Source organism: Bidens hawaiensis, unplaced genomic scaffold (genome assembly GCF_021521415.1).
Source record: "Bidens hawaiensis isolate Kalapana, Puna unplaced genomic scaffold, B.hawaiensis_p1.1 tig00049083_1, whole genome shotgun sequence".
Taxonomy (NCBI): Eukaryota; Viridiplantae; Streptophyta; class Magnoliopsida; order Asterales; family Asteraceae; genus Bidens; species Bidens hawaiensis.
Window position 1 is genome coordinate 67,900 of NW_027506107.1, and position 27,700 is coordinate 95,599.

Below are 27,700 nucleotides of genomic sequence, written 5' to 3' on the forward strand. Positions count from 1 at the left end.
CAACAGGGATATCGCGAAGCTTCTTCTCTTCAGCAGGTTTAACCACATGGGCTAAGAATGCAACACACTTCTTCCGCATGAGTCTTTGGGCTTCGGCGCAAGACATAAGTTTAAGACCACTGGAGGGTTTTTCGCCGTAGATGTGAAGATCACCATTTTCTCGAGGTATGCGAATCAATTTCTTGGCGCAAATAACTTCGGCGCGATTCTTCGAGAGCCAGTCCATACCAATAATAACATCGAAGCTTCCAAGAGGCATAGGGATGAGGTCAATTAGAAAATCGTTTTCGTTAAGGTTAAGCGTGCAATCTTTAATCACAGAGTTAATTAAAACAGTTTCACCATTAGCCAATTCAACTGAAAAATCTTCTTTTAAATTATCGCGCGGTCGCGCAAGCTTCTGCTCGAAGGCGCGAGAAATAAAACTTCGATCAGCGCCAGTATCAAAAAGCATAGATGCATAAAATCCATTAAGCAAAAATGTACCATTAACTACGTCGTTATTCGCTTGCGCTTGGTGCGCGGTTATGTTAAAAGCTCGGCCACGCGTCACTTGGTTCGAAATTTGGTTCACCGGATTCGCTTGAGTAATCTGAACTTGTAGCCTTGGGCACGCGTTCCGGAAATGACTTGGATCACCGCAGTTAAAGCACGATCTGGGTCGTGGGTTTTGGTAAGTTGGCTGTGGGTTCTGCGGGTAGGCTGGTGGTGTTGGCGCAATCGGATTGGAGGGAGGGGTTCTACAGTACTCAACGGAGTGACCTACGCGGCCACATCGGTTACATTGTCGACACGGGACTTGAGGTGGGTGATGAAGTCTACAGGTTGGGCAAAAGGGTTGGTTTCCTGTGTAAGGCTTCTTAGTTGGCGGGGCAGTAAGTGCTGGATTGGTTAAGGCATAGTTGTGGACTACAGGAGGTGCTGGGTAGGTTGACAGTGGGTTAGGCGCGTAAACTGGAGGTTGGTAAATGGGTTGTTGGGTAATGGGCGGGTTGGTAAGCGCATAGGCTTGTCTGCGCCTACGTTTCTGGTTATGGTTTGAGGGTTCTGGTTTGGTTTCTGTTGGTTCAGGGACAGTCTTGGTGGGTTTGGTCTTCTCAGTTCCCCGCAGGAACAGGGTTCCTGCTCTGACATGGTTGTCGCTGAGCACAGCGGCCAATTCGATGGCGTCAGAGAGGGTAACTGGGTTTCTGGCCCATACAGAATCTTGAATTTCCATGGGGAGACCCCCAAGAAATTTCTCGATTGCTCGGCGGGAAGGGGTAACAAGGTGAGGGACCAGTAAGCTTAGCTCGTGGAAGCGCGTCGCGTACTCGCGCGCTTCACCGCTGTATTGCTTCAAGTTCCAGAATTCTTCCTCCAGGCGCTTAACTTCGTTGGGAGGGCAGAATTCTCGCGTAAGAATTTCCTTGAATTCCTCCCATGTCATGCTAGAAGCAGCCTCTGCGCCACGCGCATGAGCTACTCCATTCCACCATGTAAGCGCTCTGGATTCCAGGACACTGGAAGCATATAGGGTTCGTCTGTCTGAGGGGCATTGGGTGTGGAGGAAAGTGTTTTCAATCTTCTCAAGCCATTGGAGCATCACGGTGGCTCCTTCAAGACCTGTGAACTTCGGAGGGTTACCCGCATTAAAGGACTTAATGTTATAACTGGAGGTATTAGCATTGTTTTGGCTCAAAGCTTGGGCTATTGCGGCGGCCATTTCCTGGGAACGTTGCTGTCTACGCATGCGCGAGGCTTCTCTTCTCTGAAATTGGCGAGATAGCGGAGGCATTCTATAAAAATTTTAATTTTAGTTAATATCTTGGTTTTAGCGCAAAGTTTTAATCTTATAAAGCTTGGTTTCGCAGAGTTAGATACTATCAAAAGTTAAAGTAGATTAAATGACCCTAAATGCAGACTTAATAAAGGTAACAAATTCGAATCAAGAATCGACAATTCATGTATCACCATGACTTTCCGAATTCCCAATTTAAAATATACAAGCAAACGAGTATTGGAGATTGACGATTCATGTATCACCATGACTTTTCAATCTTCAATATAAAACATACAAGAAAATGAGTATTGGAGGTTGACAATTCATGTATCACCATGACTTTTCAAGTCTCCAACCTCAGAACATAATCGTAAATGGAAATTGAAAATCAACTATTCATGTATCACCATGACTTTTCGGATTTTCAAACCCAACAAACGAATATGTAAGAAAAATCAATAAAAATCGAAATTCAACAAAAGTCGAAATATCGCGAAATAAATCATAAAATCATATACTGCGCAAGCGCGAGCATATTCATAAATAACGAGTAATTAACAATAAGCGCGCAAACATGAGATTTCTCTCATGCGCGAGAAGGGACTCTTAGGTATTCTAGGCCGTTACGTCTAACCACCTATCCTAAAGTCAACGAGCTCTGATACCAATCTGTAACACCCCGACCAAAGGCGGATTATACATCGGGGCGCCACATATTGCTTCATTACTCGCGACACTATTGGTGTCAATATTTATTAATACACATTTTATCGCGCACGCGCAGCGGGGAAAATAAAGAACATAAATCAAAATATAAATCAATATATTATAAATTATAACATTCAAACAACATTAACTTGTCTTGATACATTTTAATTCTAGGTCCAAAAGTAAAAACGTCCTACGTGTCCACAAGCTCCAAAACAGCTACTGCAAACCTGAACATGTGTTAAAATAAACGTCAAACACTTGCGTGTTGGTGAGAAATCAAGTTTAATAGATAATCATAGATAATCATAGTAAATCTGCGCGCAACACGTGTATGTCTAGAGTTTAACAAGGGTGTAATCAGATTGTGATCAAGCCTAAGATAGTTCATAGATCATAGTTCAATCCATGCTCCCAATTGAGCATAAAAACGAGAAAACATCTGTGCAAGTGTAAACCAAGAAAACCGTAAACGATAGGTCTCCCGTGTTCAACTAATGGTACCAACGGAACTGCGGAATAGGCCGAACAAAGCGGTTAATGATACACACATACAAATAAACAGCCAAGTAAACGTCCTCAACACATGGGATACTGCGCGACTAAAGTTCATAAACAGTTTTAAGACTCAAGTTTTGTACAAACACATGAACATCCCAAAACATTTAAAAGCAAAAAGGGATTAGGTACGAGATTACTCACATGATAAACGATGCGGTGATAGATAAAGCAAGAACCAACTTTAAACAAGCACAAGTCAACCTATAAATAAGATTATTGTTTTAACGATTGGTTTTAAGTCTTGATTATAAGTTAGCATAATTAAATAAGTAAATTATTATATATAATATATATTACCGGAAAAGCAGGGCAGAACAGGAAGGACGACGAAGGCAGAGAGGAAGACGGCAGAGAGCAAGGAGCAAGAGAACAGGAGAGATTAAGTGTTTGTGTGTGATGTGTTATGAAAAATAATACTATTATTTATAGAGAAACCCTAGGGAACACAATCCCTAGAAAAAGGGGAAAAAATCTCAAAAAGTAAAAGATTCCAAAAGCAAAAGATATCAAAAGATATGGCAGCTGCAGGGGGCAAGATAAAAGCTGACAGGGAACAGTAACAGGCATGGGCGGTTCAGATAAAGGTACTGGTCAAGCATGGCAAAAGCAGATCTCAAAAGATAATGTCAGTCACTTTTTCTACCAACCAATGGGGGTTGGTACGCATGCTGCGCCGAAAGTAACTATTCAGACATAAAGCAGATTAGGTCAACAGCTCAAAAGATAAGACAACACAAAAGCAAACGGCTAGATTAAAACAGAAGATACAAGGGTTAAGCGCGGGAAGGCTGAGTGCGCGAGCGCGAAGGCTGGCACAACAATCCTTAGCGCACTGCGGGAAGAATCACATCCTTAGCGTGCTGCGTGAAGAATCACAAATCCTTAGCGTGCTGCGTGAAGAACAAGAATTCTAAGCGCATCGCGGGAAGAACATACATTCTTAGCGCATTGCGGGAAGAACATGCATTCTTAGCGCGCTGCGAGAAGAGTTCTCTTCACGCATCGCAGGAACAAGATGTCTTCACGCAGGCTTCCATGTAAGGAGTCTGGCGCGTGGAGCTGCAGACATCCTTAGGCGGGAAGAACCAAAGGACAAGCAAAGGAGAGACAAAGCGGAAAGAGAGAAGGAGAGGGAGGGGACGGCGGAAAGAAAGAGAGAGAAAAAGGCGGGAAGGAAATATATATTATTATTATTAAAAGTAAAATATAAGTATAAATAAATATTAAATCATAAAAGAGAGATCGGGTCAGAGAAACGGGTACCTGGGTCGGGTCGGATCGGGGCAGATGTCACAGCTGCATCCGGGCTTGGAGAACCCGAAGCTCATTGGTTAGCCTACCCTCCTGGTAGCTAGCCATGGCTTCCCCCAACGCACCATGAGGAGCAGCGTGGCGAGCCCAATCCACGCACTCCACAGGGGTGCGAAGGGTTGTTCCTCGGCGTATGTTCCATCTTGGAACATACACTTCATTGGAATCCGACACTGCAAAAGAAACAAAGGCAGTTAGGAAAAGATGACAAAAATATACAAAGGAAAAAGAACCCTACGTACCTGTAGGGTCAATAACAGGCCGATAGCCGCCAAACCCATCACCTGAACCTAAAGGAAATCCATCCAACAGGTCAGGCAGATGGGAAGGTGGCATAGATCGGCGGGAAGCCCGGCGCGTACCTGATGGTCCGGCCGTCGGTGCCGGTGGCGCAGGTATAGTGGCAGCCGCTGTGGTAGCCATTGTTGGCGTCGCCTCCTCAGCAACAGTAACCGCCGGCTCCGTGAAAGATGCTGTAAAAATTGCACTCACGGCCGGCGGAGACACCTTCTCAGCTGGAACAGCCTCAGGAAGGCTGGAACCAACGGAAGCAGGCGCAGACGCCTGGGTCGACGCCTCGGGAAGGCTGACCGAGCCTTCCCTCATTGGCGGGGGAATACTTGCTCCAACTCCACCCTGGAATGCGTCAACATCCACACCTGCACAAGCAAAAGTGTTAGAAAAATTTATTTGAAACAACAAATCTAGACAAGAATTATGGGGGTACTTACGGGGTTTCTTGAGCTTGAACGTACGGACGAGCGGGGGCGAACCCGATGGAGCCGGCCTCTTGACACCGGTAACCGTCGTCGTCGCTGCCTCCCCGGAGGTAACAGCTACAGCCTCCGGAGCGGTGGTCTCCTCACCACCGGGCTTCCCCGCCACCTCTGCACTATCTGACTCCGAGTCAGATAGGACTACCGGGTCGGCCGTAGAGGCCACCTTCTCCTTGCCTTTCCCGACGGCAGCCTTTTTCTTCCGCACCAGTGGAGGACCTTCTGCGGATTCCTCAGAAGAAGAAATGTCAACTCCAGCAGCAGGCACAGCATTGAGAGGTTCAGGGTAGAAGATAGGCTTACCTGGCCGTCGGTGGCTCAGGATCTCTTGGCCTGGCGGGTAAACCTCCACGAACCGACCCGCGGTCTGCTCTAAGATGGGCAACTCGTTCTCGTCCAGAGCACGAGTACCCATCCGCGCGGGACCATCTTCCTCCCGCGGGTTCAGGAGCGACTGAAGATCGTTCCCCTCTGAAATCAACAAGAAAGTTAGAAAAAATCGAAGTCAGCAAAATGAAACAAGACGTACCATAAGGGACAGAGTTCGAACCATATTCAAGGACGATCGGAACCTTATCCGCATTCGCCGCCTTCCACACCCGGCTCATCCCCAGCATCACCATCGCCGACTCCGGAAAACGGAAAACCGGGGACTGGACCCGGGATATCTTCGAGAACCATTCCGCCTCCTCGTAGTTGAGGGCGGGAAGGTTCGGAAGCGCCTGGCCATTCTTGAACTTCATGGCGATGGGGATGGCGCGAGCGGATATGAAGAAGAACTCTCTTCTCCATGAGCGAAGACTCCGCTCGGTGGTACAAATCTTTAAACCCTTGATACGGGTTGTAAGAGTGTACCACCCCTGGATGCACCTCCAAGTGTAGAAGGTCATCAGACGGTCAACAAGGGGCTCAAGGCCCAGTATCCGGCACACCCACTCAAAGTGCCGGACCTTGGCAATGGCCATGGGGTGCACCTCTGTCAGGTGCACACCGTGCCTCTCCAGGACACGGTACACAAACTTTGTCAACGGAAACCTAAGGTTTCCGTAGACAAAGAATGCAGCATAAACCCCGATCTTGCCACTAGGGGCATCGTACACAGTATGGTGGGGTTCAGGAAACTCAGGCTCGAGAGACTCGAGCATGAACTTCCTGACGATATACTGGTACAGATCGACAGGAAGAGAGCACTGGCATTCGCCAGCAGTCTTCTGGTCATCAGCATCATGAGAAGACATGGTGGAAGAAAGATGAAAAGAGATTTCAGGGTAATGCTTTACTGAACAGAAAAATTCGCCGGAAATTACTTGAGAAGAAGAGATGAAAGTGAAAAGTGTGAATTGCAAATAACCCTCTCCCCCTTTATATAGTAATCGCAATTAATGCGATGAATTTAATACGGAAGAGAGAGAAATCAAAGGTGCAATGAAACTATGACGCGTGGCAAAAGCAAGCTGGCAACATCTGTCACAAGGACGTATGCCAGAGATTTCGCGGCTACGCGCCCGAAATCCCGTGCCCACGCGCCTGAAAAAGCAACTGGAATGACCATGTTCTGTCACGTCACCATAACTCCCTGCACGTCCTGACACAGTCAGAAGAAACCGTCGCACGACGTTTCAGAGGTTTGGACTTATCTTTTCACCAACTCTTCGAATTTCAAAATTCAAAATTTGAAAATATTAAAAAGTAAGCGGGAAAATACCCCTTACCCCTTGGCAAGCAAGTAACCGTAAGACGGATGCGGGTACAGTGTAAAGGCAAAACCCTTCACATACCTAGCACCCGCAGGGAATTGAAGCCAAATAAACCTTGGCAAACAAATAACCGTAAGACGGCTGTGGGTACAGTGTTAAGGCAAAACCCTTCACATACCTAACACCCGCAGGGAATTGAAGCCAAGAAAACCTTGGTGAACAAGTAACCGTAAGACGGATGCGGGTACAGTGTTAAGGCAAAACCCTTCACATACCTAGCACCCGCAGGGAATTGAAGCCAAGTACCTCGGCAACCAAGTAACTATAAGACGGGTGCGGGTACAGTGTAAAGGCAAAACCCTTCACATACCTAGCACCCGCAGGGAATTGACGCCAGGAATACCTTGGAAGTAAAGTAACCGTAAGACGAGCACAGGTACAGTGTTAAGGCAAAACCCTTCACATACCTAGCGCTCCGCTGGGAATTGAAACCAAGAAGGATCTTCTGGGCAATGCTTGCGGAAACGGAAATAACATCCCCGCATAGCGGGAACGTCGAGAACTACGTTGTTTGAAGCTCCACGATGGAATTGGTGGTCTTAACATAATTGATCACTATGTTCAAAACTACCAAAACCTCATGGAAAATACATACAACTGGGACTCAATGCTCCTGACTTGCGAGGAGGTTACAGACCTACCCGCATCATACCCAAAGACCAAGCAGGAAACTCGGGCATTTCTGCAAGTGACAAGGACTTCCGCGGAAAGAATCCCCATGGAAAACCTTACAAAACCCTTTTCAAAACCCTTTGCTCAAGTCCAAAAGTTCACCTCATTTTATTAAACACTCATGAGAAGAACATTGGACTGGGGGGACTTGAAGAGGTAGGTCCCAGCAGAGCCCAGTTGGACCCGCAAGACTCACCTTAAACAGGGACGTCTGCGCAGAGACCAACTGGATCCGCAGGACCAACCATGCTCAGAGACGTAACGTCCTTACGCGCAGTACGCAAGCTGGTCCCGCAGGAAATGCCTCCCAATGGTGAAGGACTCCGCCTGTCCCCGCAGCCTCGGATACAAGCCATTAGGGAAGGCCACCCGCGCAGCATGGCTACACGCACAAGGCACTTAACTCCCCAGTGTCACCTGAAGGAATGAGCAAAGGCGGGAGGGGGAAAACTCCCGCCTAAATGAGCCAGTCCGTATGATGGAGGATCTTTTGTGTGATACCTGACGAGGTACAGACAAAAGATCTGACCAAGAATGCGACAGCTCACTGACAGCAGCATGGCAGACAGCACGCCACAGCACTGTGACCAATAGCCGCCGCCTACCCACCAACTCCTGCCATACCACGTGCCTAGCCTGTAGTTGGCAGAAGAGGAAGAGTGCACGACACGCCTGCTCTGTGTCAGCCGCTACCTATCCACCACTCACAGGCAGGGCACGTGCATAGGTTACAGTTGGTAGCGTGTTGGGCCGGCTAAACCCCTTGGAAACCTACCTTCGGCTATAAATACCCCAATGGTATGATCATCTTACAACATCTTATCTTATCATAATATACCTGATATCTGCTCTAGCAATCTCTTAATATACTTTTATATTTAAAGAGCAATCTAGTCTGATTCTCACGCCGGAGGGTGGTCACAAGGAGGAACCCCCCCCTTCTCAGTGACGAGCTCACGGTGTCTGTTTTGCAGGTTATCAGAAGAACCATCTTCCAAGGGTCTAACCCCTCGTGGGAAACAGCTCTCCAACCCCCAGGTTACCAGTAATCTGCCCGGGGTCTGGTTAGTGTTTCTTCACAAGTGTTATAACCAATCTTATCTATTTGGATCAAATAGAAGGTATAATCAAATTTTATTACTCTACTTATCCATAAATTTCACATTTGTAAATTATATGAATTGCATTTTGTGAAGTAAAAATCTTGGAATTATGAAAATTTTGGTGGCCACGTTGTACGCGGTCCATCTAAAAGAAATTATAAACATATAACGTTATGCAAAAATCAACACATAATACTTAACACAGGTAGTGTAGTTATAGTACTTGATATGATAAATAAATTAAAAGCTTTGTGTTGGATGACATTGGCATCTTCTTAAACGGTCTTTTAACATGTGTTCTCTTTGTACTTTGGTTAATAAGGACAATATACTTTAGAAGGTGATTCATTTAATTAATATTATATCAAAATTTCTAATTGAATAAAAAGCTTTTAGATTCTTTTTTTCCTTTTTTAATTGTTTTTATTACAATTCTAGTGATAGTTTGAAAGATAAACTTATATTTTTCTTAATGATCCGACTTTTTAGATATGTATCTTTTGTTCGCTATAAGATTTGACTCCTTACTATTTTGTGAAAGAACACATTATTAACACCTTGATACCTAGGCCAAAGGCGTTTTGGTATCAAACTCATAAGCCTACTAAATTTGAAATACTCAATAGAACATTTTTTCAGTTCTTTGGGGGAGGGGGGACCTGCGAGTACACCGCCACCTCTTGTTTAACCTCGAATTCGGGTACCCAATTTTGGGTTATAGTGCCCGATCGACAATGCTATATTTGTGGACTCAATTTTATACGTGATACTTGAGAGGAGTACTTTCTTTGATTAAGAGGGGGGGGGTGGATTTTGAAGTAGCTTACATGTAAAGTAGAGAGGGTGTATGTAATTTGTTGATATATAAAAGGAGTATAACAAACTTGTTTTAACAACATATATACCAGCATAAATTTATTTTCTTGCCAATGTGGTAATGAAGAGTATATGTAAGCATTTTTACATCACTGTTCTTTTTTTCTAAAATACTTAAAAATATATATATTTCATTATCGTACAAAACACTTATTAACAATATATGTCACCAATTTGTCAACACATATACCATCAAATTGTGTCTTTAAAATTTCAGCTAAATACCCACAATGAACCCTTACCATTAATTGCCTGTGGATAATTCACCAATGCCATTAAATTAACCTTCTAAAGCTAAATATTAGTTATCTGTAAAAAAAGTAAAATATATTATGTTAATTTTTGATGAATTATATAATACAAGTTTGACTTCTTTACTTAGCAGAGGAGGTTTGTGACCATGAACTCTCTAGAGGGTGAAATTTATATGTACATAAGAAAGACACAATGCAGGAGACTGAGGGGGCACCTTCCTGTTTTCTACTCATGATTCTAGTTAGCCGGCCAAAAGTAATTTTAGTGTCCAAAAGTGCATTTCTTAATGATTACAAATATGGACTTGTTCTCTGTTTTTATAATGTCAATGAGATTCCTTTTGGGGGTTTGGTAAAGTAAAGTTTATGTAATATAACATATTCGGAGGGTTTGGTAAAATAAAGTTTTTTGAGTGTTAAGATCAACTCATTCAAGCATTATTTAGAACTTAGAACTAAAAAGTACTTGTTGGCAGTATGAAGAATCCGGAACGGAGAGACATTCAATGGCAAAGACGTACTAAGGTTGTGGAGTGGAAGAAATATAAACAGTCAGTTTCTTATGGATTAGATATAGAGCAAATACGAGATATTTTATTTAAGAACCTTGGTGTGAATTTCATATTTAAAGTAGCCCGTTTGAAATGAAATTGTGGTTTTATCCTGTAGTTCGAGTATTGTCACAAAATTTTAAATTTCAACTTGATTAACCGAAAACCAAGAATGTGTACCAAGTACAGACTAAAACGAGATATGCCGTCTCTTAAGTCTTAACCGAGATGCATACGCACACGCACACACACACCCACACCCGACACAAACCTCCTCTTGACATTTTAAACTCACAATCAATCAATAGGTTCAATCTAATAAGCCCAGCTGCTGCTACTCAAGTCTGGTGCAATAAGTCCATCAACAAATCCACGAATTTGGCCCAAGCCCATGATCCATCTCATTAAAATATATAAAACAAAAAAAACCAACAATTAGAAGTAACAATCTCATTAATAGATTTAATTATCATTTGCTATTGAGTTGAAATGTCTGTGCATATTTCAACAAGTATCTTGCTAATTCATTAAAAATTTGTAGTATAACATGTCGATTAGTCTAGAAAAAAAGTGTGTCAAAGAGGTAACATTTGGGTTTATCTTTTTCAAAAGCCGGGCAACTTCGATTACTAGACAACTTGGTAATACTTATAAAAGTTCCATGTTTTCTCTATCAGATTGCCAATAAAAACAAACAGTACATGCTAATATTAGCAATATAAAAAGTATCCAACTCAAATTTAGAAGGCAGTCATTGTGTTAATCTCAGACTTCGCATATCTGGTTAATTAAATAATTTCGCACCATTAAATTTATATTTAGGATGTTGTTAAGGTTGTTTAAAAGCACATGCATGATGTGATTTATTTTTTTTATTTATTTCTGTTATATTTTGAATTGTCTTTCATCATGCTTTTTGTCATTGTCATGGATGGGGAAAAGGTGAATCTCGTGTTTAGGCATGATGGTGTGACATTTAAAAATTGGTGACAATATTTTATGAGCACTCTGAAACAACTCAAAATAGAAATTACCAAAACAAAGAAAATTGCATGAATCAGAAATCTAAGAAGCTAGTGATCATGTAAAGGTTGAGAAATATTATCAACCAAGTAACGGGACTTAAATGTATATGTACATCCAATTGTTTTTATTTTTATGGATTAAATATTGCTTTTGCAAAAAATTAGTCAAATATGCCTTCAATAATAATAATAATAATAATAATAATAATAATAATAATAATAATAATAATAATAATGCAATCAGTTGTTGATATTTTGGTCACTAATGGCCAATATATTTTTGCACTCAACAATAACATAGTGAGCAAATTACCGACTGGCAATGATACACTGACCAAAATCTTTCGTGAAGTTGAAGCCTAAAACAAAATCGATCTAAACCGTTAAAATCCTATGGTTGGAACTCGGAACCGAAAATCGAAGATGAAACTAGGAATGAAGATGAAATTATCAACAATTGAGGATTAAACGCTAGAAATCGAAGATGAAATAAAAAATTGCACATAAATGAAAGATGAAATTAGAGTTGAGCTATCCTATACTTACACACATTCCAGGTTATGGCTCAAAATCGAAAAATCTAAAATAAGATAGGAAGCGGTAGAACTTGATATGGTGTCTGGTGACGAAATAAAGAAATGTTAGGAGAAGTGAGACGAGACGGGTTGGTAAGAGGAAGACAAGGGACACTTTTTGAGAGGGAATTTAGCGTAAAAACTTTATTATTAAATTTATCAACCAAACATCTCACCATTTTCAGTAAATTTCGCTCAGAGTCTATTTTTCAGCTCATTAAAGAAGACATTTTCTCAACCACACGGAGTCCTATCATATTGACGGGGTGTTTGAGATTGCTTATTTTTATCTCCTTATAACTTATAAGATTTTTAAGAAAACTAAATTTTATACGTATAAAAAGGAATCCCAAACACCTCTGAGTTAACTTTCTTAAGCAAAGTGTAATTTATTTTCAAAGAAGTAAAATACGTAGTGTTACTTTTTATTGAATTTAATATTGCAAACTTGATTTGTTTCTTAACAAAGGAGGTTTGTCATCATTTGAACTCTTTTTTTTTTTTGAATGTTCAAGCTTTCCTCCTACTATTTACATTATACCGTCAATGCCAGGAATTGAACCCTGGACCTCTCACCCAAAGGCCAAAGCCTTTACCATCCCACCAAAGTGGTGATGGCTATTTTGAACTCTTTTAAAGGGTGAATGTACATGGAAAAGGCACAATTCAGGGGGCACACCCCAGTTTTCTACCCAACTTGTAATTGACCAATGGCAATTTGATTGTTCAAAAGTGCATTTCTTAATCATTACAAAAATGGGTTTGTTTGTTTTGTTTTTGTAATTTCAATGAGATTCTTTAATTCTTTTAATTTGAGCAACTTGGTAAAGTAAAGACTAAAGGCTAAAATTTAACTTATTGATTGGTCGAACACAAAAAGGTGACATTTTATATAACGTTGCAAATTAGAAGGTTCGGGTTTTTATATAAGGTTGCGATGGGTTCTTTCTTTCATATCATAAACCATTATTTACCGGGTCACCAATATTGTAATAAACTATCGGCTAAGTGAGTATTCGCTTACTTTTAAATTGTTAAAACTAGACTTTCAACCATATCATTACACAAAATTATACGTTAACCTGTTAGAAATTTTATGATATTATCTTACCTTTTCAGTAATTTGACTAAAGTAAAATAGAAAATGATGTAAAAATAAGTATAAAAGTAATTTCAAATAATGAGGGTGCCCGGGTTTTACCATCAGTGGACATTCGGAAGAGTGAGTTTTCCCTAAAACTGGAGATAACTTGAAAACGCTTAAGGGCTTCATACGGCTGAGTTGGGCTAGCTGGCGGTAACTTATTGTTATCGGGCCACCTCGTACGAAATACCTATATGCAATTCTATGTTTGTGGGCCATTAAAAAATACTCTTAATACAAAAAGAAAAAAATTAGCATTCAAATAAAAATTAACATGACGTTAATATCATATTTTATAAAAGTGTACTCGATCTCCTTGATATAATCCCGTGCCAAAGTTTAATTAATTTGTAACTCGTTTAAAATACTATAATGAAATTAAATTCTTAATAAAATATTTTACCAACTGAATACTTAGAAAAATTAACCTGAAATAGTTGATGTAAATTCTCATTCCGAGGAGTGTAGTCGGTAGAGTTTTGGGTGTGAATGTTATTTTTTCAATAAAATTAGCTGTTAAAAAAAGTTAACTAGAAGTAAAATAAAACTGTCCAAGCAAATATTTTGGGCATCAAATATTAATTGCCGATTCACTCAACTCTTGTTTTTGTTTAAATAAATAATACAATATATAGGACAATAAATAAATGATCCAGCTACAATAAAAAAAGCAGGTAAGCGGAAAACAAGCTACGTCAAAACCATTTTTTAATTGGCAAAACCGATCACACTGAAATCAAAGTTATGACTTTTCGACGTCAATAAGTTACTTTACACGACTCGCTAAACTGTCAAAAGGATACCAAAACTGTTTGGGTACGTTACACAAAGCATAAAATCTAAAAGCTTGTAACACAAATAAGGATCAAGTTTAGTTTCATATAACCCCCTAATAAACTCACTATTGCCACCACAACCCCTCATATATTTTCCCGTTTAAGATCATTATAAAACCTCCTTATGAACTTGTCAGCAGCATCATCCACCCGACAATCTTCAATAATAGGAGACTTCATGACTTCCGTTGGCGACACGATTGTCGTCATACTGAGAACCTTAATGACAGCCGGGTCTATTGCTATGTCATCACAATCGTCCACATAAAGCGGCATGTTAGAGTTTGAAAGACCGGAGCGGTGTTTCTTGCCCGTGGAAAAGAGAGAGAGTGGGTAAGGGGGAGTGTTACTGCAGCTGAATTCGTATTCCTCGAACGGAAGGGTGGGGAGGCGGTGTAAGGGTTTTTCGGTGATCTTGCCGCGCTTCATCAACGTGTTAAAATGAAGCATGAACTTTCTTTTGGAAATGATACCTTTTTTCATCATGAAAAATATTACTTTCACCATGCTCCATACTTTGTTGGTGATTATTGGTAACTTTTGTTCCATTTTTGATTTTTCTCCCTAAGGTATTGAGTGTTGATTAATAATTTGATATGAATGTGGTTAAAGAATGGGAAGATGAGATGGGTATTTAAAGCTAGGAACAATTATATATGTTGAAGGTGCAAGGAAAGAAGAACTAAAAGGAAAGCTACTTCACAACGTGATGTTGACGATCTCAATAATTAGAAAGTTGGTCATTGATATTAAAATGTAGGGAGCGGTTTTTGCACGATGAAAACAAGATTATAAAATGACACAATGCTACTTTACTAAAGGTTGATTCAATTGAAGTTTTGTATTGATCATAGAAATTGAAATATTTGATAAAATTAGTAAAAGGGTCATGACTAACTTTTTATTAATTTATTACTTATACTTTAGTGTAAGTTGTAATTAACACTGGTTTGTGGATTTATTTAGTTGTGTTTGTTTTTTCTTTGGCAACCTATATAGTTTATAAAGTTGAAGAATTAAGTGTGCAAAACTAAGTGCTTAAATGATTATTAGATGAAAGCATTTCCTAACAATACATCCAAGTTTTTAAAATGACATATGTACATAGGTAATACCCATCCCATATCTTTCATGTTTCGGGTTTTTTCAATTAAATTCGGGTTTCATTATCATCCCTATACAAGAGCTAGCAACTAGTATATACTATATATAATACATGAGACATGCGCAAATTAAGACACATATTTTTTAAGTAATTTACATTTTGTAAAGCATAAGATACACCTTATATAACAGGTAAGATAGAAACAAATTTGTCAATTAGAAAATGTGCATAATAGTAGTTCCAAAATTGCCCCCTCTATTTTATTCAACTTTTGTAAATTTTAAAAATTGTTACAACTTTGAACCTTCATCTTTACTCATGTATTTCTTTTGATTTTAATTGTAACCAACTTCCCACCAACGATTTACCAACACCAATAACTTTTTCTTACGTTAATATATTTTTTTAAAAAATTGAACCATAAAAATGAGCATTTTATTGTCTTTAATTTGGGTATGGTATTGCTATATAGTTTTTTCAATTAAAAAAATTAACATGCTACGTATGTGTGTTCACAATTCGGTTTAAACGGTTTCTAAGTTATACCGTGAGTCAAACCATTGGTTTGATTTTTTGTCATTAAAACCAAAACTAAACCGTCGAAATAAACTGAATCGTTACTAATGGTTTGGTTTCACGCATTGAGTTTCAATAATAACTTTACAATCCCGTCCGGTTTTATATGGCCTATTTTTGGTATAAACCGTAAACCGAACTGTTTGCTATGGTTTGAATATTTAGTAACCAACTAATCAAAAGTGGTGATTGTTTAAATGTTTTCAAGGTTTCAAACAAACTTGAACATCCGTAATTTTTACATGATTACTAAAATTTTTGTTTACCACCGCATCGCGCGGGCACCCGTCTAGTTATATTTAAATACATGAATACTTATTAATCAAGAATATATAAATAAGTATTCATCTGACTAAACGGGTGTTAAATATTTGTAATTAGGGTTGTCCAAACTGGTCGCTGCTCGTTCGCCGTTCTCTCGGAAATTGCTCGTTTGATTTTGGCTCGGTCTGGAATTGAGCCGTTCGGCTCGATCCGATTTGAAAACATACCGAGCACAAGAAAAACCTCGATCGGTTTGGTTCGTTTTTGCTTGAATTATTTTTTATCTATTACTTTATGTAGGTATTTTATGTATGCATGCATGTGTGTGTGTGTATATAAGGTTGGTATCATTTAAAACTCTAAAAAAATTAAGAACTCTTAGGAACTCTACACAACCAAACGTTTTGAAATTTTTTTTTATGTATTAACATTATTTAATAGTAGTTTTATTATATTTTATATAAAAAGTTTTGATTGCATATGTTAATCACAAGTTTACATATATGTAAAATTTATAACTAACAAATTTACATAGGTGTAAAAAAAACATAGATATGTATAAAAACTAATTTTCAAAATTGTAATTGTAAATGTAGATATAGAAAAATGATAAAACTACACTCAATTAACATTGACATACAAAATTTTTTATAAAAAACGTTAGTTTTTAAGGGTTCCTTCAAGTTTTTAAATAATTTAACAGTTCTGTAATGATACTCATCATATATATATATATATATATATATATATATTATAAAGTATTTTTTAAAGTTTCTGAAATTCTCTATTTTGTGTTGACCTTAAACTCTAGTTGCTCATTTAATATATGTTATCTTGTTAACTTCGAGTTTTAGACATTTTAGAATTGAAAGTCTCGATTTAATGATATTTTTTACTTTTAGAAATTTAAAATTAAAAATTTGTACGAAATCAAGCAAACCAAGCCACCCGGTTTATAAATCCCAAATACTTAACATATTTTAAACTACAAATTTATTTTAATTATGATCAAAATCAATAAAAGAAATACAAATGATGTATCCCCTTGAAGAATTAGCTAATGACACTCAATTCCTTATTTAGTCTCCCGTCTCAAATCGTTATAAAACCTCGAGATGAACTTGTCAGCAGCCTCATCCACCATACCATCATCATCCCCGTTAGTTAACGGATACGGTGAGTCCGTTATCCTCAGCTGCTTAACCACGGGAGTTTTCACAAGTCCCGGAGACGAGGTTGCACTTGTTAGCATGTCCTCCAAGGCCTTCATAACCGTAACATTATTATAGATGTTATTGTTATTATTGTTTTGTTTTTTGTTGTGGGTGGAAAAGATAGAGAGTAGGTATGGAGGGGTGTCACTACAGCTGAATTCGTATTCGCCGGTTGATGATGGGAGGTGTTGCGGGTGGCGGTTGAAGGTGGTGGAAGACCAGTTGTGGTGGTGGTGAAAGAGAAGGTTGTGTAATGATTTGCCGGTATGCTTCATGATAGTATTAAGATCGGTTAATATTTTTGCTTTGGATATGCCTTTCTTGAACATCAAGAACATGGCATGCATCAAGCTCCATACTTTTTTTGTTATTAGTGCTTTGTTTTGCTCCATTCTCTCTATAAGGTTTGATGAGAGAAAGAGAGATGTAACTTTAGATATAGATCAAACATGGAAGGATGGTAGGAGTATTTAAAGGGTGAAATGAGGGTTTTAGTTACACTTTATGATATAAAAATCTTGATATTAAACATAGAAGGATGTCACTAAATCCTACTTTTCTACCTAATATATTAAAAAATATCAATATTGATACACCTTAATCACGAAGTTGTGTACGGTCCATTTGATGGACTATATAATAAACGTAAAAGCATGAACTTGGATGACATCAACGTTGCCTTAACCGGTATTATAACATGTTTTCTTTCTACTTTGTTTCTATTGAATTAAATATTACAAGCTTGATTTGTGTACTTACACTATCTTCAACCTAACTTATAAAAGGTTAAAGAACACTTACAAATAACCGTGCTATTTAGATATCTATTAGTTCTTTAAAAATCATCAGTTTATTTGCAATTCTATAAGATTTTTATAAAATTTTACCTTTATACATAATCACTACATTTTTCATTTATCTTTAATGTTTGTTTCTTGTTTATCTAAATCATTTTCTTATTATGTATTATTTAAACTAATAGCTCTCATTAAACATTACATAAATTATAATTAAAACAACAGCATAATATATAATTATAAGATTAACCCCTCATTAGACATGATTTTGTCGAGACAATTCCCACTGCGCCTTTGGTTTTGTCGAGACATTTCCCACTTCGCCTTCGCCTTCCTGTTCGCATTAGACATGGTAAAACAAAATCATTAACAGCAATTACATAATCCTCATTAGGGTTTTTGTCATTGACGTCAAAAAAGTAGTGTGATAAGTGAAAGTAGACGTGGTGTTTATAATTCCCAATTAAGTAGATGCCTTTGTTAAGTGAAAAACTAGTATACACTGGTTGGTCCCATCCACTTCGGATGATTTTTCTCAACGTGCCTAACATCACCTTAATTAAACAACCGTTTGTTTTTGTTCGTTTGCTGGATCTTCGATGATCTCTTTCCTAGCTAATGTCATAAATCGGTCATCTGCTGATCATTCGCTTTTGGGATATTATGCGTGTAAAAAAGCTGTTAAATCTATTGATCATGTTAGTTTGACCATGTGCCAATGCGATCATACCTTGTTATTGATATGCATCTATGCATTGGTAAGTAGCTCATCGTCGACCATAGTCCATTTACTGTTACAATATTCTTTCCTGTTCTCTACAACGCGAAGCTTTTGCCTTTCTATATTTTAGCCACTTTGAGATGTGAGTAACTGAGTGAGGGCATCAATTTATCGACTCTCAAGCTTGGGTGTTATTGGAAATGCCTTAGATGTTGAGAAAACATGATATTGAGATTGTTGGAATCGGGATTGTAAAAAAATTGTGTCAGCAAGCATGGATTTACACACGAAATACCCAAACCAATGTTATTAAACCCCCAGTTGTTTATACATATTCAACAACAAAACATACAAAGAACACTTAAGATCAGAAAATACTAGTTGATCTTAAGACTACATCCGTATAAACAAAACGAACCCTAACTTTTTCATAAGAAATCTGAAAAAGATGAACCAGGGTAAAAAACCAAAATGATCAAATCAAACCTTCTGAGATATTCGCCTCTTTAACCAGTTACAAACAACTCCTTATCTTTTTTCAATATTGCATAACAATCCTCCAACTTTTAACTTCCTTGCATTCCAGTAACATAATCACATACACTAGACCGAAACTCCGAAAGATACCTCGTTAACACGTTTAACCAGTTATTAGAACATCAAACTATAAAATTATCACAAATGAATTGATCATAAAGTCATACTTTTAACAAATTGAGTGAAGGCAGGATTTTGAAAACAGTAGAATGCGTAATTTTGTAATTGCATAAAATATTAAAATAATAAAAGCTTGATTTGTTAATTGCTTAATTGAGGAGGTTTTCCATGACCAATATTGGACTTCTTTAGAGGGAACGTACGTACATGGAAGGACACAATTCAGGGGGCACACCCAACTTTTTAATTAATTAACCAAACGTAATTTAATTTGATCAAAAGTGCATTTCTTAATCATTACAAAAACGGGTTTGTTTGTTTTCTTTTTTTAAATGGCAATGAGATTCTTTTTGAGCTTTTGGAAAAGTAAAGACAAAAGATGACTAATTAATATTACATTTTGATTGGTCGAACACTAAAGTTTCATTTTAGTTCCTCCATCTTTTCAAAAGCCGGACAATTCGCGTTTAACGTTCCTTTTATTTTCAGAGGTAGAAAACATGGATTATATATTTATATGACGAAATTGTTGGTTTAAACACACCATGAGAGTGATGGCTAGTGGTGGTATTGGCGGCCTTAAAAACATATATGACATGCATGCAAAGCTTTAAAACATTCAAATATAAACTGAATATAAAATATAAAATATAAATATTATCAAAAGTTGTAGAGCATCTGAGCATGCAATTTTTGAATTTTCAAATGCAGGCGACATATAATATTACGAAGGGGAAGAAAAAAAGAAGACTAAAATAGATATTTTGATCAAGTACATTCATTTACGAGCCCTCGTTTCTAAAAATACCTATAATGATCATCCAAGAAGTCCGATTAAAATCTGCCATCCGACGGGTTACACAACCATCCACAACTAGATACATGTCCACCTAAAAAGTCGTGTCTGACCGTTTAAAAAAACGATATATCGATTTTGCTTAAAACCGACGAGTTATTAAATAGCCGGTCTGACTATTTAAAGTTCTGTTTCTGTCGGATCTAGTTGTTTAAAGTTTGGTCAAGTGGCCAATTTAAACGGTCATATATTTATAAAAACGATCAGATGGACAATCTTGTTAACAGTTGAAGAATTTTATCAGTTTACAAATTAAGCAAATGGCAGATGAAAACAGACGATCGGCCGTTTTTAAGTGGCCAATATAAGGATTTTCAAAGCAAAAAACTAGTCTTTGGAATCCCAATCAAAATGAGGATTTTAAGGATTTCCCTATTACAAAAGTACTTATGAAAAGCTGAAGAGCAATTGCATACACCTTATGTAACATGACATGTTGGTTACGTGGACGTGACATCATACCCAGGATGCAACCACATAAACCTCATTAACAATATCATTCACCATGCATCAACACAACCTTATGCTTTGGTTGCAGACCTATCAAGGTTGCATCAACACAACCTTATGCTTTGGTTGCAGACCTATCAAGGTTGCCCGACGGTGAAGCTAGGGAATAATATTAATTGTCGATGTATTCTTATTTGTTTTCTTCATTCTTTGTCTTCCAGTTGTTTAATAAAAAGTATTCACTACTAGAAAAAAGGCCTTCAATTTTGACGCGCAAATGTGTGTCATTGAAGCCCCTGTCATAAATTGAATATGACACGCTTCCCGCATGCCATACTTCATGACACACTTTAATGACACCCGTTTGTGACACGCGTTTTTGACATGCATTTATGACGCGCTTTCAATACTGGTGTTTACGACACCAATTAACGACATGCATTTATGCATGTCATCGTATAACTTTTAATTTATTTATTTTTTTTTGTTTTGCATATAATTAATAATATTTAAATTAATGACTCAAAATATAGCAACAAAAATATACATTTTATTTCTAAATTAAGCATCTTGAATTAAAATATTACATATAATCCCCAAGTTAACAAAATTAATATAATACATATCACTAACGAAATATATGCTGTGTCGTATACGCTGACCAATCTTCCTAAACAGCATCAAAATCCGCCCCCGTGTATTCGTGTTTACCTCCCCAAACCTAAGTTGAAAATTAAACAAAAAAAACATTAGGTAAAACCATGAGCCAACCATTAGTTACGGCTTTTAGACCCAAGGAAGATGCCATGAATAAAACTGTTTGCATATTTTATACTAACTTAAAAAATAAAAATAGAGTTGACATAAATTTTTATAACTATATAAGTGTAGCATGCCCATATAAAAACAACCCTAAATTAGCATATACTTACCACTCTCGCGGTTTAACCATTGTTGTGTGTAGAGCCTTTGAGAGAGATCAATTTGGGAAGATATGAATATAAAAATGGGCACAATCTGTTCAATACACAAAATCCTCAAAACATTAACTATACAAATCACATACTAAAAAAGTAATTAATTTGAAGGATACCAAAATGAAACTTTTACATATATAAAGAAACTAAACAAAATTACGCTCATAACTTTTATACATGTAGTATTGCAGCTCACCTTTTGTGAGTTGCTGATAATTTATATTCACACTACATCAATTTTTCAGCCACAAACCTCTTCTAACTTTTGTCCTCTGCCGTTTGCCATGTTTCAACCACAAACCTCACAACCTTCGATTGTTGTACTTCTTTTCGCTATACCTCACCAAGCAACTAATATGCATATCTATCCTCGCAAAACAAACACAGTTTGATAGCCAGATTATCAACACTTCATAGCAACTAATATATATGACGTTATTGAAAGAAGCCATTAACAACAAAGTGACAATATATCATGCGTAATTTGTCATTAACTCTTATCGTGATTAGATTTTTCAAAGTAATTAATTTATATATGTTATTAATTAATTTATTGTTTTAATTAATTTTATATATGTATGTACAGACCAGTTTAATGTCAAATTACAAAACAATGTTATATGTACATTGGATTACTAACAATTTATTTATTCAATATATTATCCTCAAACCTACAGTCTACAAGGGCAATCATGGACATGAGTTCCGACATCATTTCTCGTATTATATTGTGAAAATCCGACGGGTTAAGTCAGTTAACCAGTTATACCTGACAGGTTTACTCGAAACACGTGGACCCCACACTACCCTCTTCATGTGTACCATGAGCTGCTTAATATATGCAAAATTAACAAATAACAAAAACTATCAACACTCACTTATTTATGAAAATAAAATAAAATAACCTGATTTAATGAGTCTTTAGTACGCAAAATGAATTATATTATGCAAAATAAATAACTTAACTTAAGTAGGAACATGTAGAGAACCAATAAAATAACTTAAGTTAGTGATATGCCATCCATATATGTATATATGAACTCTAGTTATTTCCAACTTCTTTATGTTATATATACACAACATTTATACAAAACATCACACTGACCAAACAACGACCAACTACATTTATTTTGACATCCAAAACCACCACATGCAATTGAACCCACAATGTCATTTTCAACATTTAACCATTTTAATGTTTTATGATCACATCATTTAGCTTTTCTACCCAACGTCGAAAGAGGACGCTGACGAACTAATGTTTAATATTCAAGATTTGGACTAGATGGTGTGATCTTCCCCTTTCATAACCAGATTTGTAATTGATCGTCAAAGGGAAGAGGCTACTAAATCAATATAACCCCATTTTACATCTAACCCATTCTAGTCCCTTTACCTTATAAATTAATCAAATAGATTTAGAACTTTAATATTTTCATTGTTAACCTAGAAAGCTCAAATATCTGTATTCATATGTAATCTGCACCAAATCCTAACAAGAAAGCTCAAAATTTCAGACAAATTATGATCATAGATCTGGAAATTTTGTTAACACGTGCTAAACATACTAATTAGGCATTCTAATCAAGTCAGACCACATGAAAACATAAATGAAAAAAAAAACAGTAAACTAACTTCATGATTAATCAAAATTTATCACAACTTAAAATCAATGAAGACATAAACACCCTAATTATAACCAATAAACCATCAACAGAGGACTTAACTGACTTATTAACCTATAAACTCAAAACCCCAAATGTGTAGAATAAGCTATAACATGAATAACAACTCCATTTAACAAATCGATTGTTGAAAGTACACGACAAACCCCTACAATAACTATTTTTTTCTACCAACAAATACACTAAAACTACCCTAAAATTCGATTCAGGAATCAATTGTAACGGTATAACCTAAAATCGAACTTAATATTACCTGGAGCAGAGTTACCAATAAAATCGAAAGCGAGGAATATAATGATTTGAATGTCGTTTTGGTGGAAGAAGAAAACGATGGTGGTTGCAGATCTGGAATGCCAACGACAATCGGAGAAAGAAAACAAAGTTGTGTTCTTCAATAATGGTATTTACATATCTTTTGGAATTTTGGATAAAGTCTGGAGAAGATTTAGAGATTGATGTTTGAAATTGTTGAAAAAGTGAAAAAGTATCTTAAAAAGAGAGGAAGATGGCAAGGGGTTTAAAATAATATCGGGGTTCAACTTTTTATTTGGATAAAAGGATGACATGCATAAATGACACGCAGGGTTATTTTTTTAATTTATGGCATTGGTTTTACGACTCACTAAAACAAGTGTCATAACTATTCAAATTTTTTAAAAATATGATGTTTTTTAATGACACACGTGTTTGCGCGTCATAAATCACCGCCTGTCATTGTACGCATGTCATTAAAGGCATTTTTTCTAGTAGTGATATTAAAAATAGGTATAAAAGTATTTCTATAAACATAGATTCATGTAGATCCGTTTGAAAACATTGTAAATTTCGATATTGTTTTCACAAAAATACGGATGGCCCGTGTTATATATAAGATTTATTTTTAACAAAATTACAAAAATCAATCTTTAATTTTATTCTTTTGATAAATTTATATTGAAAACGAAGTTCTTAATATAAGGGGTATGTAGGTTCGTTTTGGACTAAAACCGAATAAAAAAACCAATAACTTTTTGGAAACGATTCATTTTTTATTTATTTTTCAATTTAGATTTGGTTTTTCGGTTTTGTCATTTGTGCTTAAACAATTGGGCCTGTAAAAAAGAGTGGCAAATATAATTAATTTAGGACTATGTTATTTTGTTAATTAGTAATTAATTGATTATTATATATTTGATCTAAAATATTTGAGTCACATATTTAATAACTCTTTTTAAATTAGTTAAAATAAAAAATTAATATTTATAATTTGGTTCGTTTTTTTCGGTTTGATTTTTTTCCAGTTTTTCAGTTATAAATCAGTTATGTCGGTCTTTTGCACGTACAAATAATTTTTTTAACAACTGAATAATATAATAAAAATTAATTATTAGTTAGAAAATAAAACAAAACAAGACAACACTATGAAAAAAATTGTGTTTCCAATAATGCAAAGAGAGACCAAAACTGTTTGGGTACGTTACACAAATCAACAAAAACTCATGCAAAACTTGAAACGTAGAGAAAGGATCAAGTTTATTTTTACATAACCCCCTAAAAACTCACTATTAACATTACAACCCCTCATATATTTTCTCGTCTCAAATCATTGTAAAACCTCCTTAGGAACTTGTCAGCAGCCTCGTCCACCTGACCATCCTCATTACCCTGAGCTATCAGCTGCTCAACCATTGGAGACTTCACGGCGGCGGTTGTCGTAATCATATTGAGAACCATAATAACGGCCGGGTCTATTGTTATGTCATCGAATTCGTCTACAGCCAGAGGAGGGTTAGAGTTAGCTAGACGGTGGCATTTGTTTCGCGGTTTCCTGGTGCAGCTGAATTCATATTCGCCTGATTTTGGGGTTGCGAATGATTTTCCGCCGATCTTGTGACGCTTCATCATCATGTTAAAATGAAGCATGAACTTTCTTTTGGAAATGGTACCTTTTTTCATCATGAAAAATATCACTTTCACCATGCTCCATACTTTGTTGGTGATTATTGGTAATTTTTGTTCCATTTTTCTCTCTAGTGTTTTGAATTTTGATTAATGGTTTGGTGAAGAGAGATTGAGGAACTTGATGTTTGTAATTGCAGTTTGATGATGGGAAGGTCATGACAAGGGTATTTAAAGGGGAGAAAAGAAGGTAAAAAGAAATATAGTTCACACGCAATGTTGACTACCAATAATTTTTTGAGTTTGCATGTTGAAAACAAGTTTATAAAATATATATGGCCAATGCTTTTGTGCTTTATTAAAGAAGCTTTAGTGAAGTGTTCGTTTCCAAACATTTTTATTGTAAAATAAAACATGGTCAATTGTTTATTCATATATGTGTGCGTGTCCCTTGACATTGTTATACTAATTTTGAACTTATTTTGATATTGTCTAGGGTTAAGAACTTATGATGAATTAAAACACTCCTTGACATGCGCTTATTGATCGAGCGAATGATTCGTAACCTAAGTGGTTGAGACAAGGCATTCAAAAACTTCAATTTTAAAACTTTTAAAAGGAAGCTAGATCTCGGGTTCGATCAAGTCCTAACTGCAGCGAAAATAATATTGAATTACTGGGTGTGAAACGGAGATGATTGAGTGAGTTAGTAACCTATCATTAATTAAATTACTGGTTAAAGAACACAAAAAAATTTAATATATTGATCAACCATACAAATTCTTAAAAATTTTAAAAATGAAAGTCTTGTATTCAAATCTCACTTGTGACAAAAAAAATATATATGGAATTCTTAGGCAATGGGTTTTCTCATATATGGTGAGTTTCTTTACGATTATGAAACAGAGATAATCGGGTAAATCAGTGGCATTTTAGTGACGTGATCAACTGGTCATTTAAAAAAACAACTTATTGATCAACCATACAAATTAATCTTCAATCCACGCGGTTGTTATTTTCTACATTCAAAATGCTATAATACCGTTGAATATGTAATCACTCTTTCTTTATGGTTTAACAATAATTAGGATAAAAAAGTATATAAAAAAAACAAGCAAAAACACAAACCTAATATGAGTATCCAAATAATTAGTCTAGCAATAGAACTTCCCAATCTACTAATTGAATACGTAGGAGTCGCCATACTAATTCATAAATTACTAGTTGGCTAAATATAAGGCAAGGGGACGTACTAGGATTCGAAATACGTATGTGGCAAAAATTTTGTGAAACCTCCTAGGGGTCGCAGTTCAATTCCAAAAAGTGTATGCTATAAATGGAGAAGAACACCATTGTAGTATGATTTAAAGTTAAGTAAAGTGGGTTGTACGTAGGAGTCGCCATAGTACAACCAATTACACTAAAATAGTTTAAAAGAAAACTAAAATCAACAGAAAGCCTTGCTGTCAGCACATCCTAGAACGTACAGCACCTATATCCAATTTTGTGTGGAATCTAATAAGAACGGGATCACAATTTAATTAAGTCCTAAAAAATCTCATTGAAAAACTATTCATCCTGTTAATTAGTTACCAAGCATAGCACATCGACACTGATTTAGTTGGCTTTGATGTTTGAACTTGCTTTTCATTTCAATATTTCATCGCTCTCATGACTGATACATGACCAAAGGTATTAACGGTAAAACAATCCAAGTTTTTCCTAACGAATTACTGGTGAAAATAAATAGTACATTCGCATTTAGCACTACAAAATATATCTTACTCAAAAAGACATTCAATGTGCTAATAACATGCTTAGGTCACTTCAATAGTTTGACACCATTAAACCTTGTCAACTTTGTTTAAAAAGCACATGCATACATGGTATATATGTTCTTTTTTATATTGATTTCGTAATTTGTTATATTGAGAATGTCCTTTCATAATGCTTTTCCGTCCTTGTAATGAATGGGGAAAGTCGAATCTTGTGATTAGGCATGATGATCTTAAAAGTTGATACCGATATTTTATGAGCACACCAAAAACAACTTAAAATCTAAAAAGCTGGTGATCCTTAACCTAATTGAAGTAAAGGTTGACAGTAATCAATCGACTAAAGGAACTAAGATACGTCCTATCATTTTTTTTAATTATATACGGCTTATTACAACTTAATTTCAAAGGCTTTACATAACTAAAAAATATATATATTTTTATTAGTTTCATGCATCTTTTAGGGGCGATAATTCCTAACATGATTTACACCCTCAGTGATTATACACAAATTTGTAATTAACTGACAAAACAGCTTGAATTTGCTATGTAAAAATCGCAAATCGTTAGTCGTGCGGTTGGTCGAGGCCTAGTGATCGATTAATCATGATTAACAGATCAGATTTTAATTTATAATTGTCAGTTTAATACAAATAAACATTTTATATGTAATTTTCAGTTTTGTCCATACAAAAACACATTTAGGCCGGATATTGGCTGGATTCTTGCTGGAAACTGCCAAGTTTTACTACAAACTCACCGAAAACCGTTGATTTTGGCTGGAATCTCATCGGAAAAAATTAATTATGCCCGATTAATCAGAACTTTGGCCGG

General features: G+C 36.5%; 3 protein-coding genes across 3 annotated transcripts; all 3 read right to left on the reverse strand.

Annotated features, from left to right (window-relative positions):
* Positions 1–13,995: 13,995 nt before the first annotated feature.
* Positions 13,996–14,460, reverse strand: LOC143616725 (uncharacterized). Its single transcript, XM_077089474.1, has one exon. The coding sequence runs from the start codon at positions 14,458–14,460 to the stop codon at positions 13,996–13,998; it is 465 nt and encodes a 154-aa protein (XP_076945589.1).
* A 2,471-nt stretch (positions 14,461–16,931) lies between these two features.
* Positions 16,932–17,462, reverse strand: LOC143616726 (uncharacterized). Its single transcript, XM_077089475.1, has one exon. It carries the CDS (start codon positions 17,460–17,462, stop codon positions 16,932–16,934), a length of 531 nt encoding a protein of 176 aa, XP_076945590.1.
* Positions 17,463–24,773: 7,311 nt separating this feature from the next.
* On the reverse strand, positions 24,774–25,214 carry LOC143616727 (uncharacterized). The gene has a single exon (XM_077089477.1). It carries the CDS (start codon positions 25,212–25,214, stop codon positions 24,774–24,776), a length of 441 nt encoding a protein of 146 aa, XP_076945592.1.
* Positions 25,215–27,700: the final 2,486 nt, after the last annotated feature.

Coding starts and splice junctions, on each gene's coding strand:
- LOC143616725 (XM_077089474.1), bottom strand. CDS start 14,460: ATGGAACAAAAGTTACCAATAATCACCAACAAAGTATGGAGCATGGTG.
- LOC143616726 (XM_077089475.1), bottom strand. CDS start 17,462: ATGGAGCAAAACAAAGCACTAATAACAAAAAAAGTATGGAGCTTGATG.
- LOC143616727 (XM_077089477.1), bottom strand. CDS start 25,214: ATGGAACAAAAATTACCAATAATCACCAACAAAGTATGGAGCATGGTG.